Raw genomic sequence first — 26,674 nt, forward strand, 5'->3', positions numbered from 1 at the left:
GCAACAACTTTGCCAACAACACACCTCATAGGCAGTAGCTATAGTTAATCACTTTCTCTGTTGGAGGGATTCACACTCAAAACATAATTCAGTAATGGCGACTTCATCTGTTTCAGCTATTTACAAATGTCTTTATTAAATAAGTTGAATGTGATTATTTAAGATAATACTTGTTTTATCCTACACCAGGAGCGCTGCAACATGAGCATCTCTTCTATCTCATATTGAATTCTTGTTGGTGCTGGTCTTTGGTTGGAACAAGGGATTGAACCAGGAACCTTCAGTTCTTCAGTCGTCAACTATTTCAGGACAACTTTCATTAAAAGTTGAGGTGATTGAGGTAATAAATCTTTGAAGCATCCCAACAAACAGCCCCTTTGTCACATTGTTACTTTTTTCATGTTCTCATTTGATACATTATTATATATATTGGTTATATCCTGTTAATTAGAGCCACTCTGACCGTTGGCAAATGCACAGATCTGATGTCCTCTTGTTTTCACAGATTTAACACTGCACGGACACTTTCATTATCTTAGCGTAGGAAAACACAATGGTGAAGCTCATGATCAGGAAGTAAGGTTGACCAATGGCAGACCTGAGGTGACCCCGCCACATGTGAAAGATGAACAGCCATTCAGAGGAAACCCTGTGTTGTTTGTAGAAGCTCAGACATGCTGATGTTGACGATGAGAGAATAAAGCATTGCACAGAGCTGAGGCCTTGAATGAGGAAGAGGTGGAAGTGATGAAGAGTCATATGTGTGACCAGCAGTGGTGGAGGAAGTACTGAAGTTTAGTACTTAAGTAAAAGTACAAGTACCCAGGAAAATATATACTTAAGTAAAAGTAAAAGTACTACATCAACAATCCTACTTAAGTAAAAGTAAAAAGTACTTACTTTTAAATTTACTTTAAGTATTAAAAGTAAAAGTACTCACGCAATGGGTTGTCTCTCAATGTCTAGGCTGTGCCATTTTGATAAAGAATGCAGATATAGCTACTGGTAATACTCATGCTTCTACAGATGTCACTACTAGTAATAATTATAAGCAACAGCATTTGCAGGTATGGCCTGCCCCTTTAAGGAACGGGCCCAGAGAGTGACGTCGTGCACGAATACGAGAAGTGAACGAGCACCTACTAGAGGTGATGAGAGTGTTGCTCCGGTGGACAGTCAATAAATAAAGTGGCGGCGTTAAAACTAAAGAAACGTCTCCTCCTCCTTCTACACGGAGTGGTCCGGACGGCTGCTGACCGGCCACTGTGTGTGACTGTGTGTGTGTGTCCGTATGTGCGTATGTGTGTCACCCAGATGCGTATGTGTGTGTGTGTGTGACCCAGATGCGGAGCTGACGAGTGGGCACCCTCCGTCGGCCCAGCGCTAAACAGAGTAGCTGATGGTTAAATAGTGATCAACTACGAACTTTAACAGGAAGAGTGGAAATGTGTTGGCGTGTGTGTGGCTGCGTGTGCGCGTGTGTGACTGTGTGTGTGTGTGGAGCGCTGGCGGAGCCGCTCCGTCACAGCAACATTTTGGCGAAACTGTGTTCATAAAATGTAACGAGTAACGACACATATTGTAGAAATGTAGCGGAGTAAAAGTATAGATAATAGCTGCAAAATGTAACGGAGTAAAGTAAAAAGTATGCACTATTATTTTTACTTAAGTAAAGTACAGATACGTAAAAATTTACTTAAGTACAGTAACGAAGTAAAAATACTTCGTTACATTCCACCACTGGTGACCAGAGTGTACACAGATGACCACATGTAGAAAATTATACACAACCAGATTTGTGAATAGCAAAATGTTGATGGAGGAAAAGTGCGATGAAAACCTGAACTAAAATGAGTCTGTAATTAAACCATACGAGCAGCGTCTCTGGTTACAGACAGTTCAACCACTTTTCTCTCACAAGCCACCTTAGCTCTCATAGAGGCCATCACTGAGTATTCAAAAGTAAGTCTTCAGCCTTTTGGTCAACATTTTTTTCCTTATTGAATTCCTATGTATGTTAACATGTTTTGTTATACGTGTATATATAAACTAAAATCTGTCAGTTTCTAAACTTAAAATAGTTCAGGGGTTGAAAGCAGAGCAGGTGAAGGTCGAGTCTATACGTCAACCCGAAAAACACAATATATATATAACTATATATAATTCCACACTTATTTAATTGATAGATAAGCAGTTTTGAGAGTTGTGGTTTCATTTCAGAATGACGATCTCTGTGATTTTGGCTTTCTCTCCCAAAACATGACAGGGGAAATTAAAAGAAAAATCTGAAATCATCAACTACAGTTAAAGAAATGTCAATATTCCTGAAAACTTTTTATGTGCTTCTCCGTCACCATAGTTGGTGTTTGATTTTAATGTACTCTCACTATGTTTGTAAACAGGATGTGCACATACTCAATGCTCTGCAAAGAAAATACCTGACATCACTTGGATAACTGACTAAAGACGAGAAGGATTCAATCTGGCAGGTGATCATTGGCCAGCGGGCAGAGGTTAGTTCGTTTATGTTGTTCTTTCCGTTGAAAAGTATTTCTAAACATGTCTGTTTTTCAGGTAATTTATAGATAGCCACTCTGTAAATATCATAGCAGGCCTGTTTGACGTTTTTATAATTCTCTCTGTACTGACAGGTCAATGACAGACAGGATGAAGGCAAGCTGAGTTTAATACAATGTTTGCAAATATTGTCAGCAAAAATACAAGTAGTGGTATTGGATGTTAATCAATCAACATTTTCATTGTTATATCCAACTGAATATTTCCTTGACATTTAAAAAAAAAAGATAAAATAACAATAACAATATAAATCAAGCCAGAGACGAAAATAAAAAAAATACATTTCATAATATAACATCATGACAATTTGTTAATCGATACAAATCTGATCAGTGTTTCTTACGCAAACCACAGAGAGCTAATCTTTTCAGGGCATGACAAAACATTTCATCCCTGAGGCCATAAATGAGAGGAGACAGACATCTTGGAGCAAGAATAAAAGTAATGTAATTAAAGTACCTGACATTGCTAAATAAAATTAGATTGATTTTAAATACAGCAGCTTCTATGAAAGGACACCACAGCTGGATGAGACACAGGAGCAGCTGCAAAGCGTGAAGCCCCACAGTTCTGAGTCCTCTTCATGTGGACTTTTTGTCCTCTCCTGATGCAGCTTTGGCTACTCTCGTTATCTTCACATAGGAAAACACGATTGTGATGCACATGATCAGGAAGTAAAACTGACTAATCGCTGATCTGAGGTGACCCTGCCACGTGTGGATGATGAAGATTTCAGCATTGCACACTCTGCCCTGGGTGTCGGAGCCGTAGGAGGCCGATGCAAAGAAGATGGAGAGATAAACAATGCAGGGCAGAGAGCTGAGGATGTGGATGATGAGGATGCCGTGCAGAGTGCTGCGTGGGGAGCACAGCTCTGCGTGACGCAGCGGCAGGCAAATGGCCACGCAGCGCTCCAGGGTCATCGCCGTCAGAGTGACTGGTGTCACAAAAGCATACAGAGACAAAACGATAATAATAATAAGGCACAACCACCTTTGTATCGTAAAGCTATATAAATCCGAAATGAGCAGGATGTCAGTCAGGAATAAAAACAGAGTGTCGGACATTAGCGTGACAGCAAATAAGACATAGCGCATGGTGGTGTAGAAGACCTCCTTGGTGAAAAAGGTCGTAATTAGCAGATGGTTAAAAAAGAGAAAGAGAACGACAAAGACCTGAATCAACATGATCTTATCATTCATCTTGTACTCTATGGTGATGTTAGCAGCCATCTTTCTGTCTGTCACAACCAAATGTAATAAGCCTTCAGACACTGCCACACTTCATTCAGCTCTAAAACCAGATGCAGAACTCTACAAGGGATGATCTCTCTTTGAATCAACAGGTATCAAACACAATACACATTATTTTAGTACATCGTGCATGGACAAATAATTAGAAGGAGACATAAGAGAACAAGACCCAGTTTACCAAACCATCCCTGGAGTGAAGGTGTTCAGCTGAGCTCTGTGCAGCCTTCGGAGCAGGAGCTGTGTGTGAGGGCTTTATATCGGCAACTATATCGGCAACGTCATATGAACGTTTAATCACCACAGAGTCACGAGCGACAACATTCGCCAACAACACACCTCATAAGCGACAGTAAATATAGTTACTCACTTTGTCCGTTGGAGGGATTCACACTCAAAACTAAGTATTCCGAAAAAAGTGACTTCATGCATTTCAACTATTTCCATGTCACTTTATTACATAAGTTGAATATAAAGGGTCAAACTAAATGATTGATGTAAAATTTCTTTGTAGCATCACAACAAACAACCCTTTTGTCACATTGTAACTTTTTTCATGTTCTCATTTTATACATTTGGGTTAAATGTACATTGGACTTCTGGGGTTTCATATTACTGTACTACTTGGATTTAAGCAAAGTATATTCTTTAATAAGCTTCTCTGCTAGATTACTATTGTATCTGCTGTCTTAGGTTAACTACATTGATAGTGTAGCATTTACCAAATCTAGAAATTAGTACATAAAGCATTAAGTACTCAAAAGGCACTTCTGGCAAGAATGAGTGTTATAATATGGGAAATATATTTAAGTGTGTATTTACAGACGTCAGTATTCATGATTGAAAATCAACAATTACTATATATTATATCACCTCAATATTAACAGCTATGTACCACTTCAGATTGTCCAAACATTTCCTTGTTCTTTCATTCTCATATTCATACAGACGACATTGGTCTTCAAATATATAACAGGCTATCTACATTTAATTGTAAAATACAATATTATAAAGTTAGAGGGGAAAGCAGCATTGAAGTCAGCAAGCGTTCTATTTTATTCCCTTAAGAGATGTAGGTCTTGAGCTTCTGTTTGGTCTTACTTTGAAATGTATGAGCTAGGATTTGGTTTATTGTTTAAAGTTTCACTCTAATGATTGGGGGTTAAAAGGGAACCAGCTAAGGTTACAGTGTTTGATTTTTATTCCAATTCTGTTAATGACTAAGTTCTATTTTACTTTCTACCTTTTCTGTAGCCTGACGTCATACTCAATTCTAGTCAGAATATTAGTCTGAGACCGCTCCATTGGGTTGTGATTATGGGGCGTGTTTCAACCGAACCAGGAAAAAAAATGCCTCTTCGCTCAAGTGGATAGACCTACAACCAATCAGAGCAACGTAGTATGTGACGTATGATTAGCATCATTGTGAGTTATTTACTAAGTCAGACAGTCAAGACTTTCTCTTACCATAAAAAAAACAACACAGCATGTTTCCTCATTGGGTCTTTATTACAAGATGAACAACTCTTGTGGCAGTTACCAGCAGTTTCCTTCCCGTGGACTGACAGTCCGTCTGCGGACATGAAGCTGAGCCGCGGCGGCTAGCTCCGGGCTGCTACCTCCAGCTTCTAACATCCTTGCTGTGCTGCGTTCAGGGCAACCTCTTTCAGGGAAACCTCCTGCCACATAGCGAACATGCAATAGTTTTATCGATGAAAAAATAATGTCCACCTCGTCGTGCACGCCGAGTTGCATCGCCATGCCTTGATCGCGTATCTCTGTTCCTCTTTCAAAATTAATGCGCTATCGATGTCTTCTAAAACAGACTCAATGGCAGCATCCACACATCTCAACTCTCCAGCGGCAGGCATGTTTGTGGAAAACAAAGTCAACCCAAGCGCTGTTTGATGACGTAGTTGATTACGTAACTGCTGATCACATATCTATGGTTGATCATCTGTCCATCATCGTATAAAGCCCGCCCTGACAATGTGATTGGTCCGAACAGCTTCTGTTCGGAGCATCATTTCTCCCCAATGGAGCGACTCCAGACCGAACTTCCCGACCAAAAAATGTTGTGGGCGGGGCTAAATTCGTCTGGCACCCAGGCTACCTTTTCTGGTAAATAGACTTTGTCCATAATCAGTTGTTGGCAAATTAGGAGATTTTGTGAAACTCACCTAATAACAGATTAAAGTGACAAGTTTCTCTTGTGTTGAACTCTGAGTTTCTATTGCTGGGCCATTACCACCTGGTGCCTGATTGACTCATAAGCAGGGGGTGTGGTCAGCACAGATGTAGCCAACCATCATCAACTCTGGTTTAAAAAGCAGGAATTGTTTGTAGCGTCAGCTTCAGCGTCTGTGAAGACTCAGAGGATAAAGAATCATAAAACACGGGACGAGATGTTAAAACTGTCCATTGTGCCAATAGATGGTATGCACTCACATGAGATTTGCCGTGATGTTGACAGAGTGGCATGGGAGGTTTATTTCTTAGACTGGGTTAAGATGTCAATTTTGGGACACATCCTCACTAGTGTGCCTTCGAATCAGCGGGTGTTTCGGCCTTTAATCACTAAACACTCTCATCAAAGGTGGCCAGCTAAAGGGTGATCAAGCCTTAGCTTGTGTCCCATGCCCAATTAAGATTTCCCACGGGACTATGCAAGGCAGGGGCGTCCTCTTCCCTGAGCCAGCCCTACAGCTGACCGCATACCTCATGTGCCCTCCTCAAGTTGGAGGGATCTGTATTGGGTTCTCAGGTGGGGGGTCATGAAGATATAGCCCAGCAAGGGTCCTTCCGTTTGATCCAGATCCACTGGCTGCCTCTTTCAGCTGCTTGGGAAACTGCTCTTACGGTCTGTCGCAGAGCCTGTCCATGGATTCCAAGTTCTTTCAGCAACCTGATGGTGGAAGCAGCCACGAATCCTCTGCATCCCACTTCAACTGGCCAGACTTTTGCATTCCAGCCACGCTGAGTTGCGTCTGCTGCCAACTCTGTGTAACGCAGTTTCTTACGCTCGTAGGCCTATTCAACAGAGTTTTCCCACGGGACTGTGAGCTCTATGATGTACACAGCCTTTCGTGAAGGACCATGTCTGGCCTGTCTTCCAGTCCCTGGCCATGGCTAGGTGTCCAGTTTCTGGCTTCGTAGGAGGATGCTTGGGCCTTTTCTGTCCCTCCCGGATGAATGTTGTTGTTTTGACGGGATTGCTTGTTTTTGGAGGTAATGAATTGGTTGCACTCCTCTTGGTCTCAAGTGCTGCAGCCAGGCTCTTGAGGACCTGATTGTGCCTCCAGGTGTAGCGGCCTTGTGAGAGGCTGGTCTTGCAACCTGTCATTATATGCCTGAGAGTCGTTGGAGCTGGGCAGAGGGGGCAGGTCGGGTCCTCGCCATACCATTGATGTAGGTTTTTTGGTGATGGAAGCACATCATAAACAGCTCTTATTATGAAGCTGATGTTGCTTGCCTCCATTTGCCAAAGCTCACTCCAGTTGATCTTTCTCCTCTCCAGGCCTTCCCACCGCGTCCATTGCCCTTGTTTAGCAAGAGAGACAGCCTTTGCACTTCTTGCAGTCTCCTCCTCTCTGCGCACCTCCTCGACCACCAGCTTCCTGCGTTCAGATGTTGTTGCCTTATGGAACGTTGATTTGCTTGCTGCCAGGCCAAAGCCTCCTCTTCCACGCTGGATAGTCCCCACAATGTCTTGGGCTGATGTTGCTTGCTGCACAGCCTTGGATGATGTCCATTTCCGTCCAGTTTGTAGGGGAGGTGCAGCCTTGCTTATGGTCTGGTCTTTGGAGTCCTTCAATGTCATCTGAAGTCTTACTTTAGAGCACTTGTACTCCTCCGTTAGACTTGTAAGAGGTAGTTCAAGGACCCCTTTGCCATAGAGGCCGATGTTACTCAGACATTGAGGGACACCCAGCCATTTCTTCACGTATGAGGTAATGGTTCGCTCCATCTTCTCCACTGTTGTTATTGGGACCTCATAGACGGTGAGTGGCCACATTACCCGGGGGAGAAGTCCAAACTGTAGGCACCAAAGCTTGAGCTTCCCAGGCAGTAGGGTCTTGTTGATGTTCTCAAGACCATCGGCGATGTCCTGCCTGACTTGCTGCACTTGATCTTTATCCCAGAGGCTTTCGTTGTACCATCTACCCAGGCTCTTGACAGGTTGCTCAGACACCGTTGGTATCGGGTCATCTCCAATGCAGAACCTCTTTAAGTTGTCCCTTGACTATGGAGATGCTTCAAGATTTGCTTGGCTTCATTTTCATCCGGGCCCACTTGATGTTATCCTGCAGTTTTGCAACTAGCCGCCTGGTGCATGCTGCAGTGGTGGTCAGTGTAGTCATGTCATCCATGTATGTTCGGATAGGTGGGAGACGGAGCCCTTCCTTAGTTCTCTCACCGCCGACCACCCATCTCGATGCCCTGATGATGACTTCCATGGCCATAGTGAAAGCCAGAGGTGAAATTGTACAGCCTGCCATTATGCCTACTTCCAAGTGCTGCCATGTTGTTGTGAAGTCAGGTGTTGTGAAACACAATTGCAGGTCTTGAAAATAGGCTTTTACCAGTGTAGTGATGGGTTCTGGTACGTGGAAAAAGTTGAAGGATTCCCAGAGGAGTTCATGGGGAACTGAGCCAAAGGCATTGGCCAGGTCGAGGAAGATGACATAGAGGTCTCTCTTGTCCTTCTTAGCTGTTTGGATCTGGTGCCAAATCATACTAGTATGTTCCAGGCAACCAGAGAAACCAGGAATGCCTGCTTTCTGTACAGATGTATCAATGAACTTGTTCCTTTCCAGGTAAGTGGACAGCCTCTGTGCTATTATACTGAAAAAGATCTTCCCTTCGACGTTGAGAAGGGAGATTGGTTGGAATTGACTGATGTCTGTCGCATCCTTCTCTTTCGGGATTAGCACACCACCAGCCCTTCGCCATGCCTTTGGTATTATTTCCTTCTGCCACACTATCCTCAAGAGCCTCCAAAGAAAATGTAGAACATCCGGGGCGTTCTTGTAGAGCTTGTATGGTACTGAAATACTTTTCCTACCAGGGAAAAGGCTCTCCCACCCACGACCTGACTATTCTCTTTGACAACTCTGTGTTAACCTCCACTCAGACCGCTAGGAACCTGGGTGTGACACTCCACAGCCAACTCTCCCTTACTGCCAACATTACTGTAACAATATGTTCCTGTAGATTCATGCTGTACAACATCAGGAGAATAAAGGCCGATTTTTGCTTCTCCGTTTTTTCTAAAACTCCGCCGTGGAACGCCTTCTTCGAGCGCCTCGGAGAGCTTTTCGTGCACCTATGATTTTTCTAACTGTCCGTGTTTATTTCGGAGACCCCACGGACAGCCCTTGGCTGTGATTGGTCCGCGAACGTCATCATTACTGTACGATTCATTTTCGGATTTTACATTTCCGGACGTCAAACTTCCTGCTTCACAATAAACACAACTACAATTCTACTATTAATGTGACGTGTGAAATATGAAATATAAGTAATAAAGTAACTGAAATATCTGCATCTTTGACCTCACAAGCTGTTGTTGACTCTAACGCGGGAGAACGAGAAGGTTTAGTTTGATAACAGCGCGGACGACGGACCTGACTCATTAAATCTGTTTGTCTTTCGCTTTACATTTGACATTAGTGTGTTCATTGTTGTAAGAGAATCGTACACAAGTGGATCAATAATAAATTTATTACAAGTCTTTGTCGCTGTATGACAACGGTGTGCAAACTTTTTTTCCCCGAGGGCCACATAGAGAAAAAAATGCGAAGGACTGTAGTCCAGGCAAAGTAACTCATTTTGGAGCCAAAAATCGAAATAATTGTAAAATAATTTTTTTCAGCATAGATAATTTCTATGAGGTGTCCAGAACAACATACTAGAAATCCTACTTGAGGAAATATGTTTAATTGTCATCAATCCGAGATGTGACCCAATAAGGCCAGGCAACAATACACCCCAATGGGGTTATTTTTTCCTTTAACCCTATCAAAATGAAACTTTACACAATGAAATTACCTATGAAAAGTAACATTTTTTGTATTACAAGTTTCTTTGAAAATGAATTTTAATTTGCAAATGAGCTTTACACTACTCAAATGTCCAAAATACACCCAAATAGGCTTCATTTTTTCGTTTACTCCTACCACTATAAAACTTTACATGGTAAAAGTATACATGAAAAGTAACTTTTTTTGTATAACAAGTTTCTTTAGAAATGAATTTGAATATGCACATGAGCTCCACGCTTATTTAATAATATTTAATATATATTTAATGTCCTAATTTGCATAGGCAGAAACACCATTCATATGTATGACAAATACATCGGCCCAATCGTCATCCAATCATCCCACTGCCAATGGGTGATGGCACTGCTGCTTTTAGACTGGCCTCTAACCTGAAAACTGCCTGGCTTGGTAGTACCTGCCAGGAGTATAACCCCCCTCCGGTACATGAAATGCCCATTTTCATGAAAACTTTTTATGTGCTCCTCTGTCACCATAGTTGGTGTTTGATTTAAATGTTAACTGTGCACGTTCTCTCTATGTGAACAGGCTGTGCACATACTCAATGCTCTGCAAGGAAAATACCTGACATCATTGGGAAAACATTTCTTTATTTTAAAATAGCAATATAAATCAAGCCAGAGTTAATAAACAAAAACGTTTCATAATATAACATCATGACAATTTGTTATTGATACAAATCTGATCAGTGTTTCTTACGCAAACCACAGAGAGCTAATCTTTTCAGGGCATGAAAAAACATTTCATCCCTGAGGCCATAAATGAGAGGAGACAGACATCTTGGAGCAAGAATAAAAGTAATGTAATTAAAGTACCTGACATTAATAAATAACATGAAATTGATTTTAAGCACAGCAGCTTCTATTAAAGGACACCACAGCTGGATAAGACACAGGAGCAGCTGCAAAGCGTGAAGCCCCACAGTTCTGAGTCCTCTCCATGTGGACTTTTTGTCCTCTCCTGATGCAGCTTTGGCTACTCTCGTTATCTTCACATAGGAAAACACGATTGTGATGCACATGATCAGGAAGTAAAACTGACTAATCGCTGATCTGAGGTGACCCTGCCACGTGTGGATGATGAAGATTTCAGCAGTGCACACTCTGCCCTGGGTGTCGGAGCTGTAGGAGGCCGATGCAAAGAAGAGGGAGAGATAAACAATGCAGGGCAGAGAGCTGAGGATGTGGATGATGAGGATGCTGTGCAGAGTGCTGCGTGGGGAGCACAGCTCTCCGTGACGCAGCGGGAGGCAAATGGCCACGCAGCGCTCCAGGGTCATCGCCGTCAGAGTGACTGGTGTCACAAAAGCATACAGAGACAAAATGATAATAATAATAAGGCACAACCACCTTTGTATCGTAAAGCTATATAAATCCGAAATGAGCAGGATGTCAGTCAGGAATAAAAACAGAGTGTCGGACATTAGCGTGACAGCAAATAAGACATAGCGCATGGTGGTGTAGAAGACCTCCTTAGTGAAAAAGGTCGTAATTAGCAGAAGGTTAATGCAGAGAAAAAGAACGACAAAGACCTGAATCAACATGATCTTATCATTCATCTTGTACTCTATGGTGATGTTAGCAGCCATCTTTCTGTCTGTCACAACCAAATGTAATAAGCCTTCAGACACTGCCACACTTCATTCAGCTCTAAAACCAGATGCATAACTCTACAAGGGATGATCTGTCTTTGAATCAATAGGTATCAAACACAAAACACATTATTTTAGTACATCGTGCATGGACAAATAATTAGAAGGAGACATAAGAGAACAAGACCCAGTTTACCAAACCATCCCTGGAGTGAAGGTGTTCAGCTGAGCTCTGTGCAGCCTTCTGAGCAGGAGCTGTGTGTGAGGGCTTTATATCGGCAACGTCATATGAACGTTAAATCACCACAGAGTCACGAGCGACAACATTCGCCAACAACACACCTCATAAGCGACAGTAACTATAGTTACCCACTTTGTCCGTTGGAGGGATTCACACTCAAAAACTAAGTATTCCTAAAACAGTGACTTCATGCATTTCAACTATTTCCATGTCACTTTATTACTTAAGTTGAATATAAAGGGTCAAACTAAATGATTGATGTAAAATTTCTTTGTAGCATCACAACAAACAACCCTTTTTTTCACATTGTAACATTTTTTTTATGTTCTCATTTTATACATTTGGGTTAAATGTACATTGGACTTCTGGGGTTTCATATTACTGGACTACTTGGATTTAAGCAAAGTATATTCTTTAATAAGCTTCTCTGCTAGATTACTATTGTATCTGCTGTCTTAGGTTAACTACATTGATAGTTTGTCCTGTTTGGTCTTACTTTGTAATGTATGAGCTAGGATTTTGTTTATTGTTTATAGTTTCACTCTAGTGATTGGGGGTTAAAAGGGAACCAGCTAAGGTTACAGTGTTTGATTTGTATTCCAATTCTGTTAAGGACTAAGTTCTATTTTACTTTCTACCTTTTCTGGTAAATAGACTTATCCATAATCAGTTGTTGGCAAATTATGAGATTTTGTGAAACTCACCTGATCACTGATTAAAGTGACAAGTTTCTCTTGTGTTGAACTCTGAGTTTCTATTGCTGGGCCATTACCACCTGGTGCCTGATTGACTCATGAGCAGGGGGTGTGGTCAGCACAGATGTAGCCAACCATCATCAACTCTGGTTTAAAAACCAGGAATTGTTTGTAGCGTCAGCTTCAGCGTCTGTGAAGACTCGGAGGATAAAGACAAAGGAGTCTATCATTGGAGGCTTCCGGGGAGGCTGAGTATTAAGCTGCTATTTCATTTTATTTGAATATGTGTATACTTTCTGTGCGCATTTCTACTCGTAGGTACCAAAGGCCTTGCACTCTTTCACATTAAAGGCCGGCGCATGCTTCTGCATTTTCAGAGACCCGCAAGGACTCGCACCGGGTCAGTCCTGGGTCCCCTCCTCTTCTCTCTGCACACCAACTCTCTCGGCTCTGCCATTCACTCACATGGCTTTTCCTAACCATAGCTATGCTGATGACACCCAACTTATCATTTTTTCCCCAATCTGAAACACAGGTAGCAGCACAAATCTCCGCCTGTCTGACTGACATCTCTCAGTGGATGACCGCACACCACCTGAAAATTAACCTTGACAAGACTGAAATACTTTTCAAACCAGGGAAAAAATGCTCTCCCACCCACGACCTGACTATTCTCTTTGACAACTCTGTGTTAACCCCCACTCAGACCGCTAGGAACCTGGGTGTGACACTCGACAGCCAACTCTCCCTTACTGCCAACATTACTGTAACAACACGTTCCTGTAGATTCATGCTGTACAACATCAGGAGAATAAGCCCCCTTCTCACTCAGAAGGCGGCGCAGGTTCTGGTCCAGGCCCTGGTCATCTCACGCCTAGACTGTTGTAACTCCCTCCTGGCAGGTCTACCTGCTAGTGCCATCCGACCTCTGCAGCTCATCCAGGATAGAGCAGCTCAACTGGTCTTTAACCTACCAAAGTTCACTCATACTACTCCGCTCCCTTCACTGATTACCGGTGGCTGCCTGCATCCGTTTCAAAATATTAGTACTTGTGTACTGTGCTGTGAACGGATCAGGTCCAGTCTACATTTAGGACATGGTCAAACTTTACACACCAGCGCGTTCACTCCGCTCTGCTTCGGCTAATCGGCTCGTTGCTCCTTCACTGCGAGCTAAACACTCATCAAAATCACGACTGTTTGCTGTCCTAGCTCCTAAATGGTGGAATGAGCTCCCAATCGACATCCGGACATATGAAAGTTTACACATCTTCCGCAGAAAACTAAAAACACACCTCTTCCGACTGTACCTTGAATAAAAAAATAAAAAAAAAACACTAACCACTTTTGAAACTAAATCTTTGGTAGCACTAAAATGGCACTTACCAATAGCACTTTGTAGTTTTGCTGTATTTCGAAGAAATTGTACTGTCTTGATTCTTCTTGTTCTTGGTTTGTTCCCTCTGGGTTGAATGCACTTATTGTAAGTCGCTTTGGATAAAAGCATCAGCTAAATGAAATGTAATGTAATGTAATCTTAGCTTAGGAAAACACAATGGTGATGCTCATGATCAGGAAGTAAGGTTGACCAATGGCAGACCTTAAGTGACCCTGCCACATGTGAAAAGATGAACAGCTCATCAGAGGAAACCCTGTGTTATTTGTAGAAGCTCAGAGATGCTGATGTTGACGGTGAGAGAATAAAGCAGAGCACAGAGCTGAGGCCTTGAATGAGGAGGAGGAAGTGCATAGTGATGAAGAGAAATACGTGTGACCAGAGTATACTCAGAAGACAACATGTAGAAAATTATACACAACCAGATTTGTGAATGGCAAAATGTTGATGGCGGAAAAGTGCGATGAAAACCTGAACTAAAATGAATCTGTAATTAATGCCTTTCTCCATCAGAGTTGTTTTTAGCCATAAATGTCAAATCTCCTGGAAGATTAGAAGCCTTATTGATAAATATATTCTTTGTATTTTGAATTGTCTCTGCTTTGCATTTAAAATACCTTTTTACATTTGGACAATGCGCATTGGATATTCATTGTTATGTCATGTACAATAAATGGCCGCGGTCAGGAGGGGAGCTGCCTAGTTCCCCTAGGTGAGATGTTTATCTCAGACATATCAAGATAAACTGAATTAATAATTAACTGTTAATATCACACTGAAATATCTGCATCTTAGACCTCACGAGCTGTTGTTGACTCTAACGCGGGAGAATGAGAAGGTTTAGTTTGATAACAGCGCGGACGACGGACCTGACTTATTAAATCTGTTTGTCTTTCGCTTTACATTTGACATTAGTGTGTTTATTGTTGTTAGAGAATCGTACACAAGTTGATCAATAATAAATATATTACCAGTCTTTGTCCCTGTATGACAGCGGTGTGCAAACTTTTTTTCCCCGAGGGCCACATAGAGAAAAAAATGCGAAGGACTGTAGTCCAGGCAAAGTAACTCATTTTGGAGCCAAAAATCGAAATAATTGTAAAATAATTTTTTTCAGCATAGATCATTTCTATGAGGTGTCCAGAACAACATACTAGAAATCCTACTTGAGGAAATATGTTTAATTGTCATCAATCCGAGATGTGGTCCAATAAGGCCAGGCAACAATACACCCCAATGGGGCTATTTTTTTCCTTTTAACCCTATCAAAATGAAACTTTACACAATGAAATTACCCATGAAAAGTAACATTTTTTGTATTACAAGTTTCTTTGAAAATGAATTTTAATTTGCAAATGAGCTTTACACTAATCGAATATGTCCAAAATACACCCAAATAGGCTTAATTTTTTCCTTTACTCCTACCACTATAAAACTTTACATGGTAAAAGTGTACATGAAAAGTAACTTTTTTTGTATAACAAGTTTCTTTTGAAATGAGTTTGAATATGGACATGAGCTCCACGCTTATTTAATAATATTTAATATATATTTAATGTCCTAATTTGCATAGGCAGAAACACCATTCATATGTATGACAAATACATCGGCCCAATCGTCATCCAATCATCCCACTGCCAATGGGTGATGGCACTGCTGCTTTTAGACTGGCCTCTAACCTGAAAACTGCCTGGCTTGGTAGTACCTGCCAGGAGTATAACCCACCTCCGGTACATGAAATGCCCATTTTCATGAAAACTTTTTATGTGCTCCTCTGTCACCATAGTTGGTGTTTGATTTAAATGTTAACTGTGCACGTTCTCTCTATGTGAACAGGCTGTGCATATACTCAATGCTCTGCAAGGAAAATACCTGACATCACTGGGAAACCATTTCTTTATTTTAAAATAGCAATATAAATCAAGCCAGAGTTAATAAACAAAAACGTTTCATAATATAACATCATGACAATTTGTTATTGATACAAATCTGATCAGTGTTTCTTACGCAAACCACAGATTGCTAATCTTTTCAGGGCATGAAAAAACATTTCATCCCTGAGGCCATAAATGAGAGGAGACAGACATCTTGGAGCAAGAATAAAAGTAATGTAATTAAAGTACCTGACATTGATAAATAACATGAGATTGATTTGAAGCACAGCAGCTTCTATGAAAGGACACCACAGCTGGATGAGACACAGGAGCAGCTGCAAAGCGTGAAGCCCCACAGTTCTGAGTCCTCTCCATGTGGACTTTTTGTCCTCTCCTGATGCAGCTTTGGCCACTCTCGTTATCTTCACATAGGAAAACATGATTGTGATGCACATGATCAGAAAGTAAAACTGACTAATCGCTGATCTGAGGTGACCCTGCCACGTGTGGATGAGGAAGATTTCAGCAGAGCACCTTCGGCCCTGGTTGTCGGAGCCGTAGGAGGTCGATGCAAAGAAGATGGAGAGATAAACAATGCAGGGCAGAGAGCTGAGGATGTGGATGATGAGGATGCCGTGCAGAGTGCTGCGTGGGGAGCACAGCTCTGCGTGACGCAGCGGCAAGCAAATGGCCACGTAGCGCTCCAGGGTCATCGCTGTCAGAGTGACCGGTGTCACAAAAATATACAGCGACAAAACGATATACATAATAAGGCACAACCACCTTTGTATCGTAAAGCGATATAAATTCGAAAGGAGCAGGATGTCAGTCAGGAATAAAAGCAGACAGTCGGACATTAGCGTGACAGCAAATAAGACGTAGCGCATGGTGGTGTAGAAGACCTCCTTGGAGAAAAAGGTCGTAATTAGCAGAAGGTTAATGCAGAGAAAAAGGACGACAAAGACCTGAATCAACATGATCTTATCATTCATCCTGTACTCTGTGGTGATGTTAGCAGACATTTTTCTCTCTGTCACAACCAAATGTAAAAAGCCTTCAGACACTGCCACACTTCATTCAGCTCTAAAACCAGATGCAGAACTCAACAAGGGATGATCTCTCTTTGAATCAACAGGTATCAAACACAAAACACATTATTTTAGTACATCGTGCATGGACAAATAATTAGAAGGAGACATAAGAGAACAAGACCCAGTTTACCAAACCATCCCTGGAGTGAAGGTGTTCAGCTGAGCTCTGTGCAACCTTCTGAGCAGGAGCTGTGTGTGAGGGTTTTATATCGACAAATTATAACACAATGTCATAGGAACGTTAAATCACCACAGAGTCACAAGGGACAACATTCGCCAACAACACACCTCATAAGCGACAGTAACTATAGTTACCCACTTTGTCCGTTGGAGGGATTCACACTCAAAAACTAAGTATTCCTAAAACAGTGACTTCATGCATTTCAACTATTTCCAAGTCACTTTATTACATAAGTTGAATATAAAGGGTCAAACTAAATGATTGATGTAACATTTTTTTTGTAGCATCACAGCAAACAACCCTTTTGTCACATTGTAACTTTTTTCATGTTCTCATTTTATGCATTTGTGTTAAATGTGCATTGGACTTCTGGGGTTTCATATTACTGGACTACTTGGATTTAAGCAAAGTATATTCTTTAACAAGCTTCTCTGCTAGATTACTATCGTATCTACTGTCTTAGGTTAACTACATTGATAGTTTGTCCTGTTTTTCTTACTTTGAAATGTATGAGCTAGGATTTTGTTTATTGTTTATAGTTTCACTCTAGTGATTGGGGGTTAAAAGGGAACCAGCTAAGGTTAAAGTGTTGATTTTTATTCCCATTCTGTTAATGACTAAGTTCTATTTTACTTTCTACCTTTTCTGTAGCCTGACGTCATACTCAATTCTAGTCAGAATATTAGTCTGAGACCGCTCCATTGGGTTGTGATTATGGGGCGTGTTTCAACCGAACCAGGAAAAAAAATGCCTCTTCGCTCAATTGGATAGACCTACAACCAATCAGAGCAACGTAGTATGTGACGTATGATTAGCATCATTGTGAGTTATTTACTAAGTCAGACAGTCAAGACTTTCTCTTACCATAAAAAAAAACCAACACAGCATGTTTCCTCATTGGGTCTTTATTACAAGATGAACAACTCTTGTGGCAGTTAAACGGAATCCGTTCAATGGTTACACTTGTAAATAAGCGCTGCTGTACTCTTAAGCCCTGATGAGGGAGCAGCTAGCCGCTGAGAGCTAGCTCGATTTGACGGCTCTCGACCTCTCAGTCCGGATGTTGTCACGCCCTCACTTTCGGCACTCCTCACCCAGACCCGGGTCTGTCCAGGTTTCCTTCCCGTGGACTGACAGTCCGTCTGCGGACATGAAGCTGAGCCGCGGCGGCTAGCTCCGGGCTGCTACCTCCAGCTGCTAACACCCTCGCTGTGCTGCGTTCAGGGCAACCTCGTTCAGGGAATCCTCCTGCCACATAGCGAACATGCAATAGTTTTATCGATGAAAAAATAATGTCCACCTCGTCGTGCACGCCGAGTTGCATCGCCATGCCTTGATCGCGTATCTCTGTTCCTCTTTCAAAATTAATGCGCTATCGATGTCTTCTAAAACAGACTCAATGGCAGCATCCACACATCTCAACTCTCCAGCGGCAGGCATGTTTGTGGAAAACAAAGTCAACCCAAGCGCTGTTTGATGACGTAGTTGATTACGTAACTGCTGATCACATATCTATGGTTGATCATCTGTCCATCATCGTATAAAGCCCGCCCTGACAATGTGATTGGTCCGAACAGCTTCTGTTCGGAGCATCATTTCTCCCCAATGGAGCGACTCCAGACCGAACTTCCCGACCAAAAAATGTTGTGGGCGGGGCTAAATTCGTCTGGCACCCAGGCTACCTTTTCTGGTAAATAGACTTTGTCCATAATCAGTTGTTGGCAAATTAGGAGATTTTGTGAAACTCACCTAATAACAGATTAAAGTGACAAGTTTCTCTTGTGTTGAACTCTGAGTTTCTATTGCTGGGCCATTACCACCTGGTGCCTGATTGACTCATAAGCAGGGGGTGTGGTCAGCACAGATGTAGCCAACCATCATCAACTCTGGTTTAAAAAGCAGGAATTGTTTGTAGCGTCAGCTTCAGCGTCTGTGAAGACTCAGAGGATAAAGAATCATAAAACACGGGACGAGATGTTAAAACTGTCCATTGTGCCAATAGATGGTATGCACTCACATGAGATTTGCCGTGATGTTGACAGAGTGGCATGGGAGGTTTATTTCTTAGACTGGGTTAAGATGTCAATTTTGGGACACATCCTCACTAGTGTGCCTTCGAATCAGCGGGTGTTTCGGCCTTTAATCACTAAACACTCTCATCAAAGGTGGCCAGCTAAAGGGTGATCAAGCCTTAGCTTGTGTCCCATGCCCAATTAAGATTTCCCACGGGACTATGCAAGGCAGGGGCGTCCTCTTCCCTGAGCCAGCCCTACAGCTGACCGCATACCTCATGTGCCCTCCTCAAGTTGGAGGGATCTGTATTGGGTTCTCAGGTGGGGGGTCATGAAGATATAGCCCAGCAAGGGTCCTTCCGTTTGATCCAGATCCACTGGCTGCCTCTTTCAGCTGCTTGGGAAACTGCTCTTACGGTCTGTCGCAGAGCCTGTCCATGGATTCCAAGTTCTTTCAGCAACCTGATGGTGGAAGCAGCCACGAATCCTCTGCATCCCACTTCAACTGGCCAGACTTTTGCATTCCAGCCACGCTGAGTTGCGTCTGCTGCCAACTCTGTGTAACGCAGTTTCTTACGCTCGTAGGCCTATTCAACAGAGTTTTCCCACGGGACTGTGAGCTCTATGATGTACACAGCCTTTCGTGAAGGACCATGTCTGGCCTGTCTTCCAGTCCCTGGCCATGGCTAGGTGTCCAGTTTCTGGCTTCGTAGGAGGATGCTTGGGCCTTTTCTGTCCCTCCCGGATGAATGTTGTTGTTTTGACGGGATTGCTTGTTTTTGGAGGTAATGAATTGGTTGCACTCCTCTTGGTCTCAAGTGCTGCAGCCAGGCTCTTGAGGACCTGATTGTGCCTCCAGGTGTAGCGGCCTTGTGAGAGGCTGGTCTTGCAACCTGTCATTATATGCCTGAGAGTCGTTGGAGCTGGGCAGAGGGGGCAGGTCGGGTCCTCGCCATACCATTGATGTAGGTTTTTTGGTGATGGAAGCACATCATAAACAGCTCTTATTATGAAGCTGATGTTGCTTGCCTCCATTTGCCAAAGCTCACTCCAGTTGATCTTTCTCCTCTCCAGGCCTTCCCACCGCGTCCATTGCCCTTGTTTAGCAAGAGAGACAGCCTTTGCACTTCTTGCAGTCTCCTCCTCTCTGCGCACCTCCTCGACCACCAGCTTCCTGCGTTCAGATGTTGTTGCCTTATGGAACGTTGATTTGCTTGCTGCCAGGCCAAAGCCTCCTCTTCCACGCTGGATAGTCCCCACAATGTCTTGGGCTGATGTTGCTTGCTGCACAGCCTTGGATGATGTCCATTTCCGTCCAGTTTGTAGGGGAGGTGCAGCCTTGCTTATGGTCTGGTCTTTGGAGTCCTTCAATGTCATCTGAAGTCTTACTTTAGAGCACTTGTACTCCTCCGTTAGACTTGTAAGAGGTAGTTCAAGGACCCCTTTGCCATAGAGGCCGATGTTACTCAGACATTGAGGGACACCCAGCCATTTCTTCACGTATGAGGTAATGGTTCGCTCCATCTTCTCCACTGTTGTTATTGGGACCTCATAGACGGTGAGTGGCCACATTACCCGGGGGAGAAGTCCAAACTGTAGGCACCAAAGCTTGAGCTTCCCAGGCAGTAGGGTCTTGTTGATGTTCTCAAGACCATCGGCGATGTCCTGCCTGACTTGCTGCATTTGATCTTTATCCCAGAGGCTTTCGTTGTACCATCTACCCAGGCTCTTGACAGGTTGCTCAGACACCGTTGGTATCGGGTCATCTCCAATGCAGAACCTCTTTAAGTTGTCCCTTGACTATGGAGATGCTTCAAGATTTGCTTGGCTTCATTTTCATCCGGGCCCACTTGATGTTATCCTGCAGTTTTGCAACTAGCCGCCTGGTGCATGCTGCAGTGGTGGTCAGTGTAGTCATGTCATCCATGTATGTTCGGATAGGTGGGAGACGGAGCCCTTCCTTAGTTCTCTCACCGCCGACCACCCATCTCGATGCCCTGATGATGACTTCCATGGCCATAGTGAAAGCCAGAGGTGAAATTGTACAGCCTGCCATTATGCCTACTTCCAAGTGCTGCCATGTTGTTGTGAAGTCAGGTGTTGTGAAACACAATTGCAGGTCTTGAAAATAGGCTTTTACCAGTGTAGTGATGGGTTCTGGTACGTGGAAAAAGTTGAAGGATTCCCAGAGGAGTTCATGGGGAACTGAGCCAAAGGCATTGGCCAGGTCGAGGAAGATGACATAGAGGTCTCTCTTGTCCTTCTTAGCTGTTTGGATCTGGTGCCAAATCATACTAGTATGTTCCAGGCAACCAGAGAAACCAGGAATGCCTGCTTTCTGTACAGATGTATCAATGAACTTGTTCCTTTCCAGGTAAGTGGACAGCCTCTGTGCTATTATACTGAAAAAGATCTTCCCTTCGACGTTGAGAAGGGAGATTGGTTGGAATTGACTGATGTCTGTCGCATCCTTCTCTTTCGGGATTAGCACACCACCAGCCCTTCGCCATGCCTTTGGTATTATTTCCTTCTGCCACACTATCCTCAAGAGCCTCCAAAGAAAATGTAGAACATCCGGGGCGTTCTTGTAGAGCTTGTATGGTACTGAAATACTTTTCCTACCAGGGAAAAGGCTCTCCCACCCACGACCTGACTATTCTCTTTGACAACTCTGTGTTAACCTCCACTCAGACCGCTAGGAACCTGGGTGTGACACTCCACAGCCAACTCTCCCTTACTGCCAACATTACTGTAACAACATGTTCCTGTAGATTCATGCTGTACAACATCAGGAGAATAAAGGCCGATTTTTGCTTCTCCGTTTTTTCTAAAACTCCGCCGTGGAACGCCTTCTTCGAGCGCCTCGGAGAGCTTTTCGTGCACCTATGATTTTTCTAACTGTCCGTGTTTATTTCGGAGACCCCACGGACAGCCCTTGGCTGTGATTGGTCCGCGAACGTCATCATTACTGTACGATTCATTTTCGGATTTTACATTTCCGGACGTCAAACTTCCTGCTTCACAATAAACACAACTACAATTCTACGATTAATGTGACGTGTGAAATATGAAATATAAGTAATAAAGTAACTGAAATATCTGCATCTTTGACCTCACAAGCTGTTGTTGACTCTAACGCGGGAGAACGAGAAGGTTTAGTTTGATAACAGCGCGGACGACGGACCTGACTCATTAAATCTGTTTGTCTTTCGCTTTACATTTGACATTAGTGTGTTCATTGTTGTAAGAGAATCGTACACAAGTGGATCAATAATAAATTTATTACAAGTCTTTGTCGCTGTATGACAACGGTGTGCAAACTTTTTTTCCCCGAGGGCCACATAGAGAAAAAAATGCGAAGGACTGTAGTCCAGGCAAAGTAACTCATTTTGGAGCCAAAAATCGAAATAATTGTAAAATAATTTTTTTCAGCATAGATCATTTCTATGAGGTGTCCAGAACAACATACTAGAAATCCTACTTGAGGAAATATGTTTAATTGTCATCAATCCGAGATGTGACCCAATAAGGCCAGGCAACAATACACCCCAATGGGGCTATTTTTTTCCTTTAACCCTATCAAAATGAAACTTTACACAATGAAATTACCTATGAAAAGTAACATTTTTTGTATTACAAGTTTCTTTGAAAATGAATTTTAATTTGCAAATGAGCTTTACACTACTCAAATGTCCAAAATACACCCAAATAGGCTTCATTTTTTCGTTTACTCCTACCACTATAAAACTTTACATGGTAAAAGTATACATGAAAAGTAACTTTTTTTGTATAACAAGTTTCTTTAGAAATGAATTTGAATATGCACATGAGCTCCACGCTTATTTAATAATATTTAATATATATTTAATGTCCTAATTTGCATAGGCAGAAACACCATTCATATGTATGACAAATACATCGGCCCAATCGTCATCCAATCATCCCACTGCCAATGGGTGATGGCACTGCTGCTTTTAGACTGGCCTCTAACCTGAAAACTGCCTGGCTTGGTAGTACCTGCCAGGAGTATAACCCCCCTCCGGTACATGAAATGCCCATTTTCATGAAAACTTTTTATGTGCTCCTCTGTCACCATAGTTGGTGTTTGATTTAAATGTTAACTGTGCACGTTCTCTCTATGTGAACAGGCTGTGCACATACTCAATGCTCTGCAAGGAAAATACCTGACATCATTGGGAAAACATTTCTTTATTTTAAAATAGCAATATAAATCAAGCCAGAGTTAATAAACAAAAACGTTTCATAATATAACATCATGACAATTTGTTATTGATACAAATCTGATCAGTGTTTCTTACGCAAACCACAGAGAGCTAATCTTTTCAGGGCATGAAAAAACATTTCATCCCTGAGGCCATAAATGAGAGGAGACAGACATCTTGGAGCAAGAATAAAAGTAATGTAATTAAAGTACCTGACATTAATAAATAACATGAAATTGATTTTAAGCACAGCAGCTTCTATTAAAGGACACCACAGCTGGATAAGACACAGGAGCAGCTGCAAAGCGTGAAGCCCCACAGTTCTGAGTCCTCTCCATGTGGACTTTTTGTCCTCTCCTGATGCAGCTTTGGCTACTCTCGTTATCTTCACATAGGAAAACACGATTGTGATGCACATGATCAGGAAGTAAAACTGACTAATCGCTGATCTGAGGTGACCCTGCCACGTGTGGATGATGAAGATTTCAGCAGTGCACACTCTGCCCTGGGTGTCGGAGCTGTAGGAGGCCGATGCAAAGAAGAGGGAGAGATAAACAATGCAGGGCAGAGAGCTGAGGATGTGGATGATGAGGATGCTGTGCAGAGTGCTGCGTGGGGAGCACAGCTCTCCGTGACGCAGCGGGAGGCAAATGGCCACGCAGCGCTCCAGGGTCATCGCCGTCAGAGTGACTGGTGTCACAAAAGCATACAGAGACAAAATGATAATAATAATAAGGCACAACCACCTTTGTATCGTAAAGCTATATAAATCCGAAATGAGCAGGATGTCAGTCAGGAATAAAAACAGAGTGTCGGACATTAGCGTGACAGCAAATAAGACATAGCGCATGGTGGTGTAGAAGACCTCCTTAGTGAAAAAGGTCGTAATTAGCAGAAGGTTAATGCAGAGAAAAAGAACGACAAAGACCTGAATCAACATGATCTTATCATTCATCTTGTACTCTATGGTGATGTTAGCAGCCATCTTTCTGTCTGTCACAACCAAATGTAATAAGCCTTCAGACACTGCCACACTTCATTCAGCTCTAAAACCAGATGCATAACTCTACAAGGGATGATCTGTCTTTGAATCAATAGGTATCAAACACAAAACACATTATTTTAGTACATCGTGCATGGACAAATAATTAGAAGGAGACATAAGAGAACAAGACCCAGTTTACCAAACCATCCCTGGAGTGAAGGTGTTCAGCTGAGCTCTGTGCAGCCTTCTGAGCAGGAGCTGTGTGTGAGGGCTTTATATCGGCAACGTCATATGAACGTTAAATCACCACAGAGTCACGAGCGACAACATTCGCCAACAACACACCTCATAAGCGACAGTAACTATAGTTACCCACTTTGTCCGTTGGAGGGATTCACACTCAAAAACTAAGTATTCCTAAAACAGTGACTTCATGCATTTCAACTATTTCCATGTCACTTTATTACTTAAGTTGAATATAAAGGGTCAAACTAAATGATTGATGTAAAATTTCTTTGTAGCATCACAACAAACAACCCTTTTTTTCACATTGTAACATTTTTTTTATGTTCTCATTTTATACATTTGGGTTAAATGTACATTGGACTTCTGGGGTTTCATATTACTGGACTACTTGGATTTAAGCAAAGTATATTCTTTAATAAGCTTCTCTGCTAGATTACTATTGTATCTGCTGTCTTAGGTTAACTACATTGATAGTTTGTCCTGTTTGGTCTTACTTTGAAATGTATGAGCTAGGATTTTGTTTATTGTTTATAGTTTCACTCTAGTGATTGGGGGTTAAAAGGGAACCAGCTAAGGTTACAGTGTTTGATTTGTATTCCAATTCTGTTAAGGACTAAGTTCTATTTTACTTTCTACCTTTTCTGGTAAATAGACTTATCCATAATCAGTTGTTGGCAAATTATGAGATTTTGTGAAACTCACCTGATCACTGATTAAAGTGACAAGTTTCTCTTGTGTTGAACTCTGAGTTTCTATTGCTGGGCCATTACCACCTGGTGCCTGATTGACTCATGAGCAGGGGGTGTGGTCAGCACAGATGTAGCCAACCATCATCAACTCTGGTTTAAAAACCAGGAATTGTTTGTAGCGTCAGCTTCAGCGTCTGTGAAGACTCGGAGGATAAAGACAAAGGAGTCTATCATTGGAGGCTTCCGGGGAGGCTGAGTATTAAGCTGCTATTTCATTTTATTTGAATATGTGTATACTTTCTGTGCGCATTTCTACTCGTAGGTACCAAAGGCCTTGCACTCTTTCACATTAAAGGCCGGCGCATGCTTCTGCATTTTCAGAGACCCGCAAGGACTCGCACCGGGTCAGTCCTGGGTCCCCTCCTCTTCTCTCTGCACACCAACTCTCTCGGCTCTGCCATTCACTCACATGGCTTTTCCTAACCATAGCTATGCTGATGACACCCAACTTATCATTTTTTCCCCAATCTGAAACACAGGTAGCAGCACAAATCTCCGCCTGTCTGACTGACATCTCTCAGTGGATGACCGCACACCACCTGAAAATTAACCTTGACAAGACTGAAATACTTTTCAAACCAGGGAAAAAATGCTCTCCCACCCACGACCTGACTATTCTCTTTGACAACTCTGTGTTAACCCCCACTCAGACCGCTAGGAACCTGGGTGTGACACTCGACAGCCAACTCTCCCTTACTGCCAACATTACTGTAACAACACGTTCCTGTAGATTCATGCTGTACAACATCAGGAGAATAAGCCCCCTTCTCACTCAGAAGGCGGCGCAGGTTCTGGTCCAGGCCCTGGTCATCTCACGCCTAGACTGTTGTAACTCCCTCCTGGCAGGTCTACCTGCTAGTGCCATCCGACCTCTGCAGCTCATCCAGGATAGAGCAGCTCAACTGGTCTTTAACCTACCAAAGTTCACTCATACTACTCCGCTCCCTTCACTGATTACCGGTGGCTGCCTGCATCCGTTTCAAAATATTAGTACTTGTGTACTGTGCTGTGAACGGATCAGGTCCAGTCTACATTTAGGACATGGTCAAACTTTACACACCAGCGCGTTCACTCCGCTCTGCTTCGGCTAATCGGCTCGTTGCTCCTTCACTGCGAGCTAAACACTCATCAAAATCACGACTGTTTGCTGTCCTAGCTCCTAAATGGTGGAATGAGCTCCCAATCGACATCCGGACATATGAAAGTTTACACATCTTCCGCAGAAAACTAAAAACACACCTCTTCCGACTGTACCTTGAATAAAAAAATAAAAAAAAAACACTAACCACTTTTGAAACTAACTCTTTGGTAGCACTAAAATGGCACTTACCAATAGCACTTTGTAGTTTTGCTGTATTTCGAAGAAATTGTACTGTCTTGATTCTTCTTGTTCTTGGTTTGTTCCCTCTGGGTTGAATGCACTTATTGTAAGTCGCTTTGGATAAAAGCATCAGCTAAATGAAATGTAATGTAATGTAATCTTAGCTTAGGAAAACACAAT

At 42.6% G+C, this 26,674-nt stretch overlaps 3 protein-coding genes and 1 pseudogene across 3 annotated transcripts; all 4 read right to left on the reverse strand.

The window, feature by feature from the left end:
- Window positions 1-2,906: 2,906 nt before the first annotated feature.
- On the reverse strand, window positions 2,907-3,809 carry LOC133002968 (odorant receptor 131-2-like; annotated as a pseudogene).
- Window positions 3,810-10,574: 6,765 nt separating this feature from the next.
- On the reverse strand, window positions 10,575-11,447 carry LOC133002969 (odorant receptor 131-2-like). Its single transcript, XM_061072558.1, has one exon. The coding sequence runs from the start codon at window positions 11,445-11,447 to the stop codon at window positions 10,575-10,577; it is 873 nt and encodes a 290-aa protein (XP_060928541.1).
- A 4,358-nt stretch (window positions 11,448-15,805) lies between these two features.
- Window positions 15,806-17,995, reverse strand: LOC133002970 (odorant receptor 131-2-like). Its single transcript, XM_061072559.1, has 2 exons — window positions 17,973-17,995; window positions 15,806-16,679 (listed from the first exon to the last, which is right to left on the reverse strand). The coding sequence occupies exon 2, from the start codon at window positions 16,676-16,678 to the stop codon at window positions 15,806-15,808; it is 873 nt and encodes a 290-aa protein (XP_060928542.1). The 5' UTR covers window position 16,679; window positions 17,973-17,995.
- Window positions 17,996-23,275: 5,280 nt separating this feature from the next.
- LOC133002971 (odorant receptor 131-2-like) lies at window positions 23,276-24,178 on the reverse strand. Its single transcript, XM_061072560.1, has one exon. It carries the CDS (start codon window positions 24,176-24,178, stop codon window positions 23,276-23,278), a length of 903 nt encoding a protein of 300 aa, XP_060928543.1.
- Between the last annotated feature and the right edge of the window lie 2,496 nt (window positions 24,179-26,674).

The sequence above is a fragment of the Limanda limanda genome, chromosome 6 (assembly GCF_963576545.1).
Source record: "Limanda limanda chromosome 6, fLimLim1.1, whole genome shotgun sequence".
Taxonomy (NCBI): domain Eukaryota; kingdom Metazoa; phylum Chordata; class Actinopteri; order Pleuronectiformes; family Pleuronectidae; genus Limanda; species Limanda limanda.